Raw genomic sequence first — 18,102 nt, forward strand, 5'->3', positions numbered from 1 at the left:
GTTTTCTTGAGTCCCTATATATCAGTTATTCAGAAGGTTAAGTCTGCTGAAATCTTTCTGTATTTTGGTTATAAAATTCCAACTTGAAGATACTGGAAATGGAAAACTTTCACTCAGGTATTACTTTCAGAAATGCATTGATAAGATTTCATATCTTTCTCCCCCAAGAGGTGACCTAACTAAGAAATCCCTGTCTTGATCCAAGTGAAGTTATATATTTTTTTAGGCCTTAAGGAGGAAGTCCATACTTTTAACATGTGTGATGAGTATTTGGAGGCAGAAGGTCTTCCAGTCTTTGAAGTCCTTTGTAATATTCTTACATTCTGAGACTCTTCCGTCTAGACGAAGCTGGCAGGGAACACTTGGTAAATGTGTAAAGTGTCATGTCATTCAGATATCTGTATTTCTGTGTATATAGGTAAGCCAATGTATAGGCACGGAAGTTAAGAGACTGCGCTATTTTTAACGTTAGCTATTCTGTCCAAGGAATCTACATCTCTACTCAGTTGTGAGGCTTTTGTTAATTTAGACTGAACTTTAACATAATGAGCTTTAAACAGAACCTTCTGTTTTTTCTTTAAGTATCTCATTGAATTTTAACACATTTAAATTTATAATGCTTAATTTTCACAGAGAGGTGGTCATCTAATACTTCAAGTTTATCATTATTCTTTTGATATCCAGAGATGGAAGCAGCAAATCTACATGTTTGAAATGATGTTGCTTTTAAGGAGGAGACAAATTTTGCACGAAAAATAGCATAGAATATGCAAGTGAGCTACCTATGGTACAGCTCCGATCTGCCCTTTCTGCCCTTCATCTCTGGATACTCCCTGAACCCTGTTCCTGGACATCCCGTGTCTGGAACAAACTGTGGATGCGGTGGTGCTTACCCTTCTTCGTACCTCTTTTTAATGTAAATCGGTTCACTCGTATGGAAGCTATTTTAAATAAAGCAGAAATGCAGATCCTCAACTTATTTTCAAAGCCAGACACTGCTAACATGGGACACATACTTTCTTCTCTTTTGTAAGTGGGCTTTTCTGGATTGAGATAAGATTTTTGTGACTGTTGATTTTATAAAATGTTATCTGAAACGTGTTTTCCCACAATAAATTTTTCCCATAATAAATTTTAATTAGTCTGGGCAAACATCACTAACAATCCCCAGTGTACCAACAAAAAAGGCATTTGGTAAAAGTATGGAAGAATATTATGCAATGGTCAGTTTATGAAATCTCTCTCCTTGTTTGGCAATACAGCTCTCCTCTCAATCACAATAAATAAGTCCAATAATATGCGAATTAAAATTTCTCTAGAGTCTGGGGATGATGTCTGTGTTTATGTTCAAACAGTTAATAAACATATGAGGTTCCTACATGTAATCTTCTTCCTCAGGAATTTTTTACCTTCTCTCCTGAAGGCCAGGGAGTATCCTTTTGTTTTCTAATTAAATTTTGCTTTTTGGATTTATCTAGAGACTATAACTCTTTATCAGTAGTCTGAGGGATGGCATCCCTTATAAAATTCTCCAGAAGCATCTCCTCTCTTCTCTGAACTAATTACCTACTGTCCCTAGTGACTGGGATTGCTGTTCTCTCCATATTTTCTGTAGCTTTCTAACTAGGGATCTGCCTGACCTGTCATTCTTTCATAAAATTTGTGCCTTATATATCTTGACATTTTTTCTTTCTTACTTGTTTGAATGAGATCCAATTTACTTCTCACTTTCACAATTTTCTTATAATGTTTTTTGGAGCCTGTCTGCTTAAGTTTTAATTATAAGACTGAAAAGACCTTTGTGAAATGCTGATCTTCCTTGAATCTTCTTTATTGTTTACCCAGCATAGTAAACTTGGCTAATAAAATGTATCTCTTATTACCATCTCACCAGCAAATCATTGCAGTTTCCTGTCTTCTTAATCTTTGTTATTTTCCATCTGAAAATCCACATTAAATTCTCATACCTGTACAAGGTTCTAAAGTTTTGTTTACAATTTTTTTGCTTAATGAGTGTCTCCATCGTATTTTTCTCCATATATTTATTTTTATTTGAACTTGGATTTCAATAGCAGGTATGTGAGGTAGTTGTGCCTTCGTTCTTCTTAGATACCTTTTAGTGTTATCCTGCAAAACTATTTCTTACAAAAGTCTTTATTACTTTTATACCCCTCTTTCCTTTGAGAAATATTCAGCCCTCACCTGTTAGTAGACATAATTTCTTGACTTATTCCACCAACCTATACCCATTTTTGCTTTAATTTTATTATGCAATTCCACCTGGTTCATCTTACATCAGATTTTTTTTGTAAACTTGTGTTTCACCAGCTGTAGCAGCAAAAACTCCTTTAGTCTGTTTACAGTTCAAGACTTAGTAAATACTCAAGTACCTTTTCAGGTCTAATCGTTACTTTCTGATCCATCCCTGTGTATTCCCTTATGTATTTTTGTCTTACAAGCCACATTACTGACAGAATCCCCAAATGGTCTGAAAGTGAAAGCGCTCCCCTGCACTTTCATCTAAGTCCTACTTATACGAGTCTCAAAATGATAATTTTATGGCCTTTATCCTTTCTTGTTTTCTGCAAAATATTGACCTTTCTCCCTACTTAAAAAATGTCTAATCCTTTCTTATCTGATGAGTGAACTTTTTAGACTATTCTTAATTCCCGTATGGGAGATGTTTTGGCACTGTATTTTATTTTCCAGAATTTAGTGCCTCTTTGGAGTTGCACAGAGATGAATTTGAGGACTCCTTTCATTCATATCTTGTATTATTCTGTATTTTATTCTCATCCCTTTGTTTCTGCCCTTTTGTCTTTTTTAGCTCTAGAATAAGTGGTTTTGCCTTCTTTGCTCTGTACGCTCTGTTTCCTAATGAGGGTGCCGCATTTTTTTCCCTGCAAGTTCTTTGTTCTGCTCTGGATCATGATCTTCCAATGTGTGTCTTCTGGGGGATTAGTGTTTCAAACTGGTACATGTGGCATCTGTTCAATAAACTATGGCAGCAGGAAGAGAAAAATACCAACGAAGAGTCCTATTTGAATGTGCCACCATCCCCCTGGGGTGCTAGCTGTCTTGTGAACCAGCGGGTCCGACTCTTTAGAAACAGTAAGTTGGTTGTGCAGGTTGTTGTCATTTATGGCTGTTACCATCCTGCGTATTTATTGGGAAAGGACTGCGTTGATGGAGATGAGCTGCCCGTAGGAGCTGGCGCAGGATATGCAGTGTTGGAATGAATATAAACCCTGTGTGGAGTACGAGCCCTGTATTAAATGCACACTGGTTTTTTTCAGATTTATGCTGGTGAAGCTGCAGGAATGAGAAGATTGATTTACTCTACGGAAATTAGAATTTAGGGACTTCGATGTTTAAAACCTGTTGTCCTTGTCTGGTGTATGAAATTGAAAAGGAATCAGTTAGAATATATTGGTGATGAGAAAACTTGACTAGGACCATAGCAGGGAGAGACCTGATGGTCAGCAGTGGTGTGAAAAAACCTTTGTTCCACTGGCTTGTGGTACAGGAGCATCCAGCCTGGGGCTTAGTTGACCTGAGTCACAGAAACCATGTTCTCGGGTGGAAGAAACTGATCCCCCTAAGGATCCTTCTCATCCCAAACTAGTTATTTATCATTGGGATGACCTAACTGGCTTGAAAAGATGAGAAATACACCTCTGAAGTGTAAAATATATTCAGGCCAGTCTGCATCAGATTTATATTGCTGGGATGCCAAATTATTGATCTGCAAGCTCACCAAATGCTGCGCAGAATTTACGAGATACAACTCACATAATGGAAAAATAAATATGTAACAGCTGGCTTCTTCGGGGGAAACCCTTTAGAAGCAAGAGAGGAAATGATTTTATTCAGATCGTTGTGGTGCTTGACAGTAGTGTTTAAATGTGTATTTCAAAAATTTTAGTTTGAATCCATTAAGGAAAAAGACATTTTCCCTAATGTCTTTTAGAGGTGTAATATTTTCAGTTCTTTCATGTCTAGAAACTAATTAAAGTAAAATGAAGAGAATAATGTATAAAAAGACTTTGACAGTGAAAGAAGTGTGCCTTCTAAAAGGTGCCTTATAAAGAATATGCCTTTTTTTGTCAACAAGCTATTTGATGTGACCATGAAATATTCATCCCTTTATAAATACTTCTATTTCTATAGCTGGCTTTGGTATGCAGCAAATAATATGCTGCCCAGTCAGTTCACATGAGGTACTAGGTTTTAGTTCAGGGTTTTATCTTTGAAAGCTAAGATTTTAATTGCATTTGTATTTTTGTCATTATTTCCTGCCACTGGCACTGGATTAATTTTATTCAAAACAGTGACGGTTTGTTCTGAGTAATTTTGTCCCGTTGTTATGAGGACGGGGAGCTACATTGTGCTCAAACAATAATGTTGAGTCAGATGAAAACATAAAAGGATTTGTATGTACGAGGCTACACCACAAACTGGGACACTGGGGAGAGATAACGAAGCCAATGGTAGCGGGGCTGGTCCTGGAACAGGAGACATTCAAGATAAATCAAGCTTGTGAACTTGGGTCAGCTCTGCGTGGAGCAGCCTTGCTGCTTTCAGGATCCGAGCTGGCACGGCCATGCCATGAGTGGACTAGCTTAGCATGTCACTAGCTTAGCTTTGGGCCACCTGTACCATGTCCCAGTATCATAGACACATCCATAGCGGTGCTTTTCTCATGGTACCAGGACTCCTGCAGTGATGTGGCATTCACAGAACAGATTTCTGCTCCTTGGTGCTCCTTCCTGTTGAATGTACATAAACTTAGCGATGGGCAAAGTTCACACTCTTACGAGGCTTTCATGAAGTATATCCCCCTTTGGGTTTTCTTCCCTGTTTTCCTTGTGGCTTCTCTCACCCTCTCTGCTGGTCTATCCCAGTGATTTCTGGCATCTGGTGGCCTTCTCTGGATAACAGCCAACAAGGCTCAAACATCCTGGAGAATCTCTTTTTCCTTCCTGTCATTGCCTTCACTGGCATCCCAGCATCCCTGTTGCCTCCACTGTTTTTCCTGGATACTCTTAATGACTTGTCACCTCTGGTCTGCTCAGTTGTGTGAGTACTGGTGGGAAGCCCCATATTCACTCTGAATTTTTGCCAGATCTGCGGTTTCTGTTGATAATCTCTACAAATTCTGCTACAGTGAAACAACACAATATCCCAGTTGGGATCAGGATCCTGTTGTACAGCAGAGCATATGGACGCAGGGAAACTTTTTATTCCATGGAGTGCTAATAGCCTGTGTCACTTTAATAAAATTGCGAGGATCTTTATTGTTCTGAAATACATTAAACCGTTGTTGCTCTTGGCAATCTGCTATTAACCCTCTTTCATGCTGTGATTAGCCTTCTATTCATACTTTGTTTCTTTCTATTAAATAGATTTTAATTGAAAATAGGACTTCAACTTTGTGCCTTGTGGCTTCAAAACTAATTGATTCTTCTTAAAAGCGTCAAGGCACCCTTTCCATCAGGCATAGGGTGCATTAGGCTTTTTTAATGGAGGGATGCACCGGACTAGGGTTGGCACCGTTTCCAGGCTAGTTAAATTACATTCACCACTTCTCCTTTGTCTAATCTTTCGTTTTTGCTATTAAAAACAAGTCTTTCAGGTTAGAGAAATTACTTACAAACGTTGTACTGGGTTTATCCCTGTTATGTTTTACACATGTAGGTGTTTTTATAACACAACTCATTCCTTTGTGATTCTCTCAAGTACTTTCCCTTTGTATTGATCCAAGTGTCTTTGGTTTATAAGTCCTGGCAAAGGCAGTAGGAACTTTCACAAAGATATGCCATCCCTTTCTTGTACCCTGGCCATCATTAATTTGGCTTAGTTTTGCCAAAAGATACGGTAAACATCTGGATTTATTGCCTTGAGAATTGAATATTAGCTAAAATATGGCTGTACTAGTATATAAGAGACAGTCCTGAGATTCTTTGCGTGTATTCCAGATACATTAGTGATATTTAGAGATGTCTAATTTAGATGTTAATACAGAAATACTTGTTTTTTCATTGTAAAAGGGAAATGAAGTTAAGGTCCAGGAAAAAAAAGTGTTATTTGCCTCCTGAGGAGTTGAAAAACTAAATTTGAAAGGAATCACTGCAACCAAAATGCCGTCCTATATGTTTCTGCCTCTGTCTGGTCATCGTTGCTTTTTCACATACTGTTAGTATGTATGCCTGCAAGTATGTGTCCGTATGACTATATTCACAGATAATTTATTTATTGGCTTAAAATAATATTATGGAAATAATCTTATCAGAGCTGATTTCCTCTTCCACTCTTCCTCCAAATCACTACCTCAGTAAAAATATATAAGGAAACAAGATACTTTAGAACCCAATTTATTATCTCCTGCTGGTAGCAATAACCTGAAAATAACAGCAAATAGTAAAATTCAAACTTGAGGCAGACACTGGTGCTGGGAACAGCTGTAGTCGCATTTATAAAGGATAGATTCAATATAACAGCTATAGAAATGTGCAATGTTTCAAAGGCTCCCAGATTAGTACTTGATTGCTTTTTCAAGTTTGTTCTATAGATTGGGAAGAACACAGGGTTTTAAAAGGTACGAACAAGCGTAATAAATAAGCTGCTACTTGAATCAGAGATATTGCCTCCCCCTCTCACTCTTCCCTGGCTTCTGCCTTTCCCTCTCCCCCCCCAAAAGTGGCTAATATTTTTCCAAGGAAAATAATTACACAAAAGGCACTTTTTCTATATGAATGTAGGAAAATGCCATTACAGAGTCAATTATTGAGCAAAATCAGAAGGCTGTCTGGTAGGTAAAGACAGTCCTAGCAGCTGTGTTCATATATCATAGGCATGATGTGAGGTTTTTCCTGAGCAGGGGATTCCCAGCCAGGCTATCTGTGCCTTTTTGGAGGCTGCAGTGTGTGAGAATTTTGGCATTTAAAAGGTTCACAGAAAAACCCCACCTTCTTACAGTTCATTTAAAAAAAAAAAAAAAAAGAAAAAAGTGTTTATTAGAGTATGAAAGAATAGCAATAGAAAATCACATCAAGCTTTTAAATAAAACTGATGGAAATCAGAGTTGTCAATCAAATGGCTGAAGAAGGCATGAAACTCTTTTATAGAGGACCCCAATGGTCCATCCAGTCACTCTGGCTGTCGTGCTGGAAATTGCAGCTCTTTATACCTGCTTGGTTTTGGAAAAGGATGGTGTTGTATATGCATTTGTTAATGCAGCTTGTTTATTTTTGTTCTTGTCTTATTCCTGAAGACTTTCACTGGAGGATTGTAGTCAGTGTAGAGTGAGTATAAGCTGGCACACACCTAGAATATATTTGGATATTTGATTAGAATAGTCTGTGTATTTTCTGATTCACACTTTACAGAATATATAGAATTACTTAAGGAAGTGAGTAAACAAGCAGTCTTATTCCAGTAACAAGTAGGATGTTGGTCCTGGGAAAAGAGCTCCCAGTGCTAGAATTAAACAGGGCATCAGCCCGAGGGAGGAAGAGGAGCAGGAAGGTGGTTGGCAGGGAGAGGAAGGCAGGGATTTCCTCCAGAATAGGAAGGAGTCTTCCGTGAGTCTGGCATGGCTGGTAGGCTCAGCCTACCAACAAAAACCTGCCCCTTTAACTTTTTGTAATCAATTTTTCTTGTTTTTCTTTTATCCAAAATCAATTTAAAATACCCTCGGCACCACTGGTTGTAGCTGGTTGGTTTTCAAGGCAGGAGAACCAACCTGCTTTATCTAGTGGCTTCCACATTTAAATAGTTAAATTGCAATATAGAAACAATCTAAAAATCAGTGAGGAGGAAAGAGCCGTTGCTAACAATGACACCTTGAGTTAGAGCAGAGTAGGACTGGACTTTATTCCTTGGGTTGACCATCTGCACTCCGTTTTATTTCCTTTCATTTTTTGAAGTAAACTCTCAAAAAATGAGGACAGTTTTGCAAAGCTTGATGCTGAAAGGCAGGTTAAGCCATGCATGAGACTTCTTGGAAAAATAAATACTCTTATCCTTAAAACTCTAATATTTATCTCATTCTGTCTGTCACTTCACTTGCAAGGTCTCTAGAAAAGGTCTGTTCATGTTAGCATTCAGGTGAATTGGATTTATGCCACCTTGTTGTAATCTCTAAATGAACATGTCAAAGGCCTTACAGTGTCTCAGAAATCATTCAGAACATGGTCTTTTTTATTAACATACTATCTTTCAGCTTAGAATTAAATCACATCTGTTGTTTAATCCTATTATTCTGATGAGCTGGAATCATAAGCACTGATACTGGTCTGAAGTCTCAGCTTCAGGATGTGCAAATCAAAATTTTTTGGGATTTTGAGCACTGAAGTCTTGTGTTTAAAAAAAAAAAAAGTTGTGTTTTTCTTCAAATGATTCATTTTAAAGAAAATGGTAAAACATCAGAAAAAGAAAAGATTACTCATATATTGGGCGTATTTTTAGAAATTCTTTTCAAGTCAATTCCGTGCATGAAGCAAAGAAAAATAGACATTAAAAATAAAAATGAGGATAAAGCAAACTCAGTAGCTATAAAAATTAATGAAGTCTTGGTAATACCATGGCAGAGTAAACTCAAACAAGCCTTTGCCTTTTGAAAGACTGCTTTGATACTGATTTATCTAGAGAGACAGCCAAATTCAGCCCATAATGTAATTAAAATGCAATATCCTATAATGACTCAGAAGATAGATTTAAGAGTCTTTCCCCTTCTTTTCCTTCCTCCCTCTGCCCCGAATAAAAAGGTGAGAGAAGTTAATTGAAACTAGAAATCTCTTATGATAAATGAAAATACAAAGGGAATCAGCTTTCCAAATTTACTGTCAGTATCAACTAAACTGATACTTGGCAGAGTTTGGGGTCGGCTCATCTCTTGGATGAAGAGGTTTGGTTATCCATGCCTGCCTTGGGTGCAGGCAACTCAAGTTAAATGTCTTGCCTCCCAGGCAGGAAAGATGTTTTCTGCATATGTCTGTGTAGAAGAAACGGAGACCTCTGCTCAATTTTATTGGAAGTACATGAAGAAAATTCAAAGCTCTGGATCCTGCATCTGTAATCTAGAGGTGGCAGCGCCCCTGAAGGGGATGGGTATGGGAAGATTCCCCCATGCTCAGGCTTTTGTCACCTGCCTCTGCCTGGCTCCCAATTGCACCGTGAGCTTTTTGGATTTCCTTCTTATACGTCTTTCTCTTCAGTACAGTGTAAAGAGGTCTCCTTGGCCATAAATGCGGGGGATTAGATTCCACTTTGTTGCTCCAGCATTGCAGAAAATCAGCATTGAATTTAGTTTTAAAGCGCCCGTTTACCATTAAGCATAGTCTTAATTGGCCTGCTGAATATGGATGATTTAAATAAAACTTTAAGTGCCTTGCCGAACACAGGATTAACTTTTTGCTCTGGGAGATAAGACCCTAAAAAAGCACTGGATTCTGGTGCATTCTGGAAAACTAAGGCCAGCAGTAAACTCTGGAGCTCTGTGCGTTGGTCAGGGCAAAGTTACAGCCCTGCTTTTCTCTTTTCCTTTCTTTTTTTCCTCTTAGTTACTAGACCAGTTGATGGGAAGCTGTGCCTGGGTCCTGCTCCCTCTGCCTCCCAGCTGTGTAACCTGCCGTGCCCGTCTGAGTGCGTGGTGTCTGCCTGGTCGGTGTGGGGCCCCTGCCTTCACGAGAACTGCCAGGACCACCACGGAGGAAGAGGTAATGGCTGCTCTTATATATTGCTTTTGCAGCATTGGGGGATCTAAAGTGGGTAATGGAATATTATGATAAGATTGCAAAAGCAGTGGTGTCAAATTCCACATTGGGAGCTTAATGTATTTTTTTAAAATTAATCTAACATAGGATGAAGCTCTTAGATGTGCGTACAGGAGTGGAATATGACCTTTAAAAGCTTTTTGCAGTTATTCTTGGGAGAAGAAAAAAAAAAGATAAGATTTTCAGCCTGATTCAGATCCTTTTATCCTGCACTGAACTTGTAGAAAAGGAGGATTTCTTGGGATAGCAGCTGCAGACCTCCATAGTGCCAGGCTGTCCCTCTCTGATCCCTCTCGGAAGTCCTGCTGCATGCCTGGATTTGAGGACAATGCTTGGGTGAGGTTGGAAGGCGTCAGGAGTGAGGTGTAACCCACAGCCCTGCCATCTTGCAGTTAGGCTGACCCGAGGGATTGTTCTCGTTGTTCTGGGTTTGGTTTAAATTCCTGGAAGAAGAGTATGCAAATATAACTTAACCCCCCTGGATCTTAATTGACTAGCGTACATGTTTGTTGCTGCAACACTTTGAGATTCATCGCAGAGCCTTTCCTAAGGCTCTAAGATGACAAGATGACTGTTGGAGTTCATGTCAGGGAATGAATATTACTGTTTCGAAATTACACTTTTCTGAAAACAGCATAGTTTTTGAAGTGACTGGAGCTGGTCAGAAGTTTTCAAATTAAAAAAGACATAATAAAAAGTATATGATTAAATATAAAGATTTGCAAAAGCATTTCATTTTTAAATTGTTTTGAATGATTTATTTTTGCTGGTTTGAGAATGGTGGAAGTTTGATCTGTTATATTCTCTGGAATGTTTTGTTTTTAATTTTCTTTTCTTTTCCATGGCCAAGGCATTTCCATGTGGCCTCCACTAATGCTATATATTTGCTCCTTGTCTGAGGCTGTTGTAGGAAAGACCACCATGTATTTTTTTCTGCCTTTCTTAGAATTCTGTGTCATTTACATAACAAAACATGCTGAAAGATACTTGCATATTAGTTCTGCATTTTATATAGCAACATGACTTTTGGTTTTATTCAGAAGGAGGTAGATTATGTAATCAATTCTTTCATTATTTCTGTAACCTTTTTCTTCCACTTTACATTTGAATCTTCCAATTTAATAGGATGTCATTTCAGAGAGGTCTGATATGCATTATGTATCAGAAATCTTTACACCTTCATAAAGCAGAATACTAATTTCTTAGTAAACGGCTCTGCTGTATCTCAAAACAAGTCTTTTCATTAGTGGATTCCCAGGCAGAATGCAGATGTCCTTTATATCTTCAATTCCTTAACTGTTTCTCTCTTTTTATCTTACTGTTGTTATTACATTAATATATGCATCAGTGGCGAATTCCTATATTTGGACATGTGTGTTTCTGTCTAATGTTGATGAAAGGGAAAAAGAAATGTGAAAAATGTAGGTGGCTGTTGGAATTCTTTACGCACTGTTAGATTTTGCATGCCCGGACTGTGGGCACATACAGCCAGGGGCCGTCCCAATCAATTCAGTTTGTAAGTGTTGTGCTCTTGTTTGTCTTTATATCCCCCAGTTCCAGATGCCCTATATAGTCCTCTTGCTACTAGATTATTGGTATAAATATTTTTTTGCTGTTGTCCAGTTAATTCAGTTTCTGTTTTTCCAGGCTTTAGAATGAGACAAAGGCAAGTGATCGTGGATCCGGTAGGCACTCTGGCAGGTTGTCCACATTTAATTGAATCTATTCCTTGTGAAGACCCGGTGTGTTACGAGTGGATCATTTCAGAAGGAATATGCGTGACTGACCATGGAAAATGTGGACCTGGAAACCGCATCCTGAAAGCGGTATGCAAGAACAAAAAAGGTGCGTAGTGGTATCGTCTTAAAAGCCCCATGGTTTTTTGTGCCTCCTTCTAAAGTGGCATTCTGCTGCAGAGCAATTGTGATTATTTACAATAGCTCCTTACTGAATTTTTGTGAAACTTTCAGATTTTTGAGTGGACTGTGATGCTCACGAAAGCCTAGTGGTGATACTACCTGGGATTTTGCTTGGAGCCTTCTATTGTATTTTATGCTAAAGGAGATGGCTCACCAGTACAGGTCATGCGTTGTCACTGCTGGCCTTATCATGACAAAAGTGGGATACCAATGGCCTGGTTCTCCCTAGAATCCGTTTTTTTGCACAACTTGTACTAAAGTAGGGCTGTCACTGAGGCCAGCAGCACGATGGGCATTCACAAAATTAATCCACCCCTAGCATTTCTCTTATCCTCAGATTTTAGTGTGTGGTCTGAATGTTTATCTCATTATGATAACCCTCTTACAGTCATGAGAAGGGTTTCTCGGTTGTGCTGCCAAAATTAATACAAGAATTAGAGGTAGATGAAATGATTGTACTAAGTAATACTTTACTTGGCAGCAGTTTGAGACCTGCAGTGTGTTCAGTTTACAAGTTGTTAATAATGAATAAGTACATTTTTATATGACGTTTACAAACAACCAGCAAGAGCTTATTTCTTGTGCATGGTTTGAACCTCAGCCAAAAGTTTCATTTCTTGATAAGGTCAGTGTTGTCAGATCTTTAGATTCAATTACATGGAGCACGATTTTGCAGTCCTTAGTCACAATGAGACTGTGCTATCATCTCAAAAGTGGCAAAATTGTGGAACCTTAGAGCCTGATATTATATCTGAAATGGAGAATCCTTCTTTTACATGGTGCTCAGACCGATCACAGGAAACAATTTCAAGTCGATAACAAGAGGGGTTAATTGGCAAGTGGTTAAAAATAGTGTGTCATTTACGAGGCATTAGACTCTGACAGAATGAAATGATGGCTGCTTTGTCTGAAGAGCACAGATCCTCCTGAAATACATTAAAAATATATGTGATTTTCTTGTAAGTTTGTGAAAATGGGGCAAAAAGAAAAACCTTCAACTGTTATAAAACAACATAGCTAGAATATACTGGAGAGCAGAGAGCTGTCTCTGAATTTGGTCTGAGTGGTTTCTTCTGATGTGTGATCATAACTGTAGGTCCGGTCCTGCAGTGATGTGTGCAGATGGAGTCTTGTATTGCTAAGGAGCACCATGTACTTCACACTGTTCAAACTGTGCCAACATCCATTTTTATGCTCCAACTTGCAACTCGGAAGTAAAGCATGTAACATGGCAGATGTTCATTGATCTCTGATCAAACTGTTCTCCGCAGCTATTACCCTTAAGAAGCCATGCCTTTGAAGTGTCTCTTCTTCACTTAATTGTTCAACAAGATATTGGAAGTCTCTCAGCACCCTTTTCCACTTCAATTACTATGTGCATGTTCTAGTTACCAAGAAAAAAGAAGTTGGGACGTTCTTCCCACCCTGCCACCCCGAGGCAAACATTGTCACTAGATGTGATCATTGTCCAGTTCTAATTGAGAAGGTTTCACAAGGAAATATCCAGATCACTAGGCAGATGAGAAGCACTGGTTAATACTAGTTTTAAACTTTTCTGAGTTTTTGATCCAGTAGGATAGGACTGGCAGAGTCTTTAAAGTCGAAGTTGAAAAAATAAGTCAATTTGTTTCTTCTTCTGTCAATCCAGTAATACTAGTTGCTTTGTTTATAACGTTTTTTCCTTCTGTAATGTTCTCTTAACTAGATTCCCATTGCAATAAGTGGTGTATTTTCTTGGATAAAAGCTGGAGTAAGCGGCAGAGTTGCATGAAGTGTTTTGCCTGGAATAGTTGGTCAGTTGGTAGTGGGAAGCCAGTAGGGAGTCATGTGAAACTGAGACATATCAATTACAGGTAAAATAGCGTAAGGCATGCTAATGCATAGCATTATACAGTTCAATATTCTGTGCAAGTAACTGCTCTGCTGAAAGCGTTTAAGGTAGCTGCGTTATGTGCTGGTATTTTCATTTACTTAAGCATCTTTTGTAGACTTCAGCTCCATATCCTAAAATCCAGTCTTTTATCCAGTCATTCTGTCATCTGTGCCTGGCATTGCTGCTCAGCATTCCCACTGAATGCCTAAAGGGATAAAAAAAACCCCATTTTTTTGGACCCCGTTAAATGACAAAATCCAGTGTATCGTCTTCTTAACAACAGTTCATTTGGGCCTGGAGTATGTTGATTAGGGTACTTTGGGTCTTCTGTGTATCCCTGCCTGCAAGACATCTTCATTTTCATATAGATGCCAGACTTTTTGGCATGATGCTCTCCTCTTCTTGCTGCAGTGTGTTAGTTCACTTCTCTTTAGAAGTTAGAAGTAGCTGATCTGTCAGTCCTGTTTGTGTCAGCCATACTGCAGAAGAGCTTGGCATCATGGCTTCTCACCCTTGCCCATCTTCTCTCCCTCCAGCCACAGTGTGGCTGAACCAGTGTCCTTCACTAGCCCGTACTCTGCTGTATAATGCTGGGCCGTTGCATACTGCTCTCCACAGCTCAGAGACCTGAGGTCTTTTTCATGAGGAGACTGTTTTTTCCCTTGCCAAAAATGAGCTTTAATTACATTGACTGCAGCAGAAGGGAACTGACCATGTTCTTCAGTCCTCTCTCCCATGGCAGAGGACCTCGCTGCTGCCGGCAGAGCCTGTGGGATCCTGTTGGCCTAAACTTCCCTCCAGCAAGGTTGAGCTTGGAGGTGCATCTTTGTCTCTGATATATGTTGATAGACAGTGAGTGAAGTTAACAAGACATTAGCCCTTTTCTCGCCCACTTCTGGTCACCCCAGTGTCCTTCTCCCATGCCACGTCTCTTGCATGCTCATGGTGCCAGCCCTTGCCATGAGAGAGGGTTGGAAGGAACCTGTTTGGGAGGTGAGCAGGGAGCAGTGGCTAACTAACCTCTTTCACCGGCTGAAACCTCACCTTCGGAGCCCCTTGTAGTGTCCTTTCTTTCCATTTCAAAAAGCCATCCTTTCTGGTGAGAAGATTTTGTGGTACTGACCCAGGTAACAAACTGCTGCTGGCCTGAGCTGGAGCTTGAACAACTCAGGAGCGAGTCACACACAGGGGTCTAACTCTGGTTTGCAGGGTTTCTTTGAAGACTTCCCTGTCAAAGCAATATCTCTTTGTAAGGGCTTGTATGAATTTCAGTGATGTAGCACTCTTACTTCCACTCGGTCTAGAGGTACAGAAATGACTTTTTGTTTCTTAAATAGGTTAATGTAGGGGGTCCATAATGAAGGGGCCTCCATAGGGCACATACTATGTACAGCATTTTTTCATGGAGTAGCTGGAGTCTGTAGTTTGTGATTTGCAGCAGTTAGCATAGATGAGGAGGAATGAGAAGACTGTAATCATCCCATTACTTTGTCATTGTTAGGTATCTGTCTGCTCCCACCTAGTAGTGTCTTTAATCTCTGTTAATAAGTTATTGAACATGCATATGATGCTTGTGAGAAACTCTTCGTGTCTGGTCTGTATCCCTTGAGTGCGCCTCTTCTGTAGCATCAAAAGACAGTAGTGTAATAAATCAAATGAAATTAAATAATGTGTAGAAATGCAATGAAGTAATGCATAGAATGGGAAAAGACCTATATTGCATGCTGCTTCCAAAAAAAATTTTTCAGCAAAGTGTTTTTTATTTAGCTGATGAAGGACAACGGGTACTTTTGGGGAAGTCTGTGAAGCCAAAAGAATAGCACAGGAAAATGGATGATGATACTAAAAATTGGATTGTATAAGTGTATCATTGGGTACATGGATCTATAATTCAGATCAAAGAATTTATTTGAAAACTCTTTTTTTATATTCACAGACAACCTAAGAATTATTTGTGATTTTTCTCAGAGTTGTTGTTTTAGGTTGTTGTCGTGGTTTAGGCCCAGCCGGCAACAAAGCACCCTGCAGCTGCTCGCTCACTCCTCCCCCCTGGCGGGATGGGGAGGAGAAAAAACGATGAAAAGGCTCGTGGGTCGCGACAAGGACAGGGAGGGATCACTCAGCAATTATGGTCACAGGCAAAACAGACTCGATTTTGGGGGAAAAGTAAACCAATTTAAGTTTTTACCAATCAAATCAGAGTAGGAAAATGAGAAATAGAACCATATCTTAAAAACACACCTTCCCCCCAGCCCTCCCTTCTTCCCGGGCTCAGCTTTGCTCCCGATTCCTCTACCTCCTCCCCCCGCAGCGGCGCAGTGGGGTGGGAATGGGAGCTGCGGTCAGTTCATCCCACGTTGTCTCTGCCGCTCCTTCCTCCTCAGGGGGAGGGCTCCTCACACTCTGCCCCTGCTCCAGCGTGGGGTCCCTCCCACGGGGGTCAGCCCTCCACGAGCTTCTCCAATGCAAGTCCTTTGCACCCGCTGCAGTCCTTCACGAACTGCTCCAGTGTGGGCTTTCCCACAGAGTCACGGCCTTCTCCGGGCCCAGCCACCTGCTCCAGCGTGGGGTCCTCCACGGGCTGCAGGGGAATCTCTGCTCCACCGTTAACCTCCATGGGCTGCAGAGGAATCTGCTCCAGTGCACCTCCTCCCTCTCCTTCTCCACTGATCTCGGTGTGTGCATGGTTGTTTCTCTCACATCCCACTCCTCTCTTCACTGTAGCTCCTCCTCTTCTTCTTCCTCCTCTCTTTCTCTGTCTCCCTCAAGCAGTCTTTTCCCCTTCTTAAATATGCTGTCACAGGGGCACTACCGCCATTGCTGATGGACTCGGCCTTGGCCAGAGGCGAGTCGGGTTGGAGCCGGGGAAGCTTCTAGCAGCTTCTGACAGGAGCCACCCCTGTAGCCCCTCTCAACAAGGAATTGAATAATCTCCTGCTTGTAATGTATTCTTGATCAGATAGTTGCAAGTATTTGACATTTGAATTTGGGCAGTCTTGATTAGAACCGACAAACATTACTGTGCATTGACCAGATGAAAATAACTCTCTGAAAACTTTCCAGTTCACTTGCTCTCCTTAAATGTTGCTGTTCAGTAGGTACAAACCCATGAACACGATCAAAACTTTCTCATTTTAAAATGCAATTGGACAGTAGCCAAAATGTATTGCGTTTCATTTTTTTGAAGACAATGACCAAAATCATCTTTTGTGTGCTCTGCTTCTTATGTCTTTGTGATAGGTACAAGCACTTTGAGTGTGGTGAGACAAAGGGAGTTCAGTGCTGTAGTAGTGTGCAGAAAACTGCAGATAACATCAGACAGCAGGACTTGGCTCAGGGTCAGCAGGTAAAAGTTCAATCCAGACAGGAGTTGGTGTGCCTTCATAGGTAGTTTCCCAGTCTTTTGATTTAGATTCTAAGAAATACAACTGGGTTTAATATATAAATGTTGTTGGGTTCAGTCTGATGGAGGAATTTGGGAACCCTTTTTATTGTTATTTTCCATATCTATTTTAGGTTGTATTAATAATAAGAAAATAGATTGAAACAAGACAAATGTTGAACCAAACTGTGGTTTTTAGACATGCACCTTATACTCCTGTAGCTTGTGAACAGAGCAGTGATTATGATGAGGAGTACAACCTGGTTGCACTGAGAACATATGTAAAAGGAGGTACAACAATAACTTAATGAAATAACAAGTATGACTCATAAAAGTAACAATTAATTTTTCAAGCATTTTATAAATGTTTCTGACAATACTGTAAACTAAACCTCACCTGTTAGCAGTGCTCTTGAATAGATTGTAGAATGTTATTATTCAGAATCATACCTGCAAGTCCTCAGTCCATTTTGTTGTAATTCCCATGTTATCATTTATTAGCTTCTGCTTGTTCTGATTCCTACCAGAAGAACTATTAGTAACAAAGATGATTTCTGTGATAGTAAACAGCGTAGTGCCTAAATAATAAAAAATATGAAATAATTTGTACCCAGAGGCTTCATTGTTTTAATCAGAAATTATCAGATCAGCATAAGGTTTAATGCAAAGGTCATGTGATTTTGCTGGATTCAGGCTGTTTTACTCTACTAGTTAACAAATCTAATCACAGCTCAAAAGCTGCTGAGTATTTACCTTTCTATACTGTCAGCTTGGGTATCAGGGTTTCTTTGTTTTGTGGGAGTTAAAATTGTAGGGTTGTTTTCCTTTTTGAGGATGGTATTTATAACAGTGCCGAGTAATCTATCGGTTCCTTATTCATGCACAGTTCATGCAGTGATAGGGAGGTGCAGGTGCCGAACCCAGAGGAGCAAAGTCCAGAGGTGCCCAGAAGAACATTGCTGTCTCTCTTCTCCTGTAGCACCCAAATGACTGTTCCTGGGACCTGTCACAAAGCCACCTTCTTCAGCAGCTTCTGCCTCACCTAGGTGCTGCCAGGCACCTTGGAGGTTTCTGTGCACCCTTCCCAGCCATATCTGATAAATGAATAATATCTGGCAGGTCCCGGGACTCCCGGCTGTAAGGGGCAAACCA

General features: G+C 40.0%; 1 protein-coding gene across 1 annotated transcript in view; it reads left to right on the plus strand.

Annotated features, from left to right (window-relative positions):
- The window catches only part of THSD7B (thrombospondin type 1 domain containing 7B), a 276,547-nt gene that overhangs the window by 79,577 nt on the left and 178,868 nt on the right, over window positions 1–18,102 (plus strand). The window contains exons 6-7 of the mRNA XM_050900047.1: window positions 9,564–9,719; window positions 11,424–11,621. Of these exons, the coding sequence (XP_050756004.1) occupies window positions 9,564–9,719; window positions 11,424–11,621 (354 nt within the window). The remainder of the gene's footprint in view (window positions 1–9,563; window positions 9,720–11,423; window positions 11,622–18,102) is intronic.

This window comes from Gymnogyps californianus, chromosome 7, assembly GCF_018139145.2.
Source record: "Gymnogyps californianus isolate 813 chromosome 7, ASM1813914v2, whole genome shotgun sequence".
NCBI classification, from domain to species: Eukaryota; Metazoa; Chordata; class Aves; order Accipitriformes; family Cathartidae; genus Gymnogyps; species Gymnogyps californianus.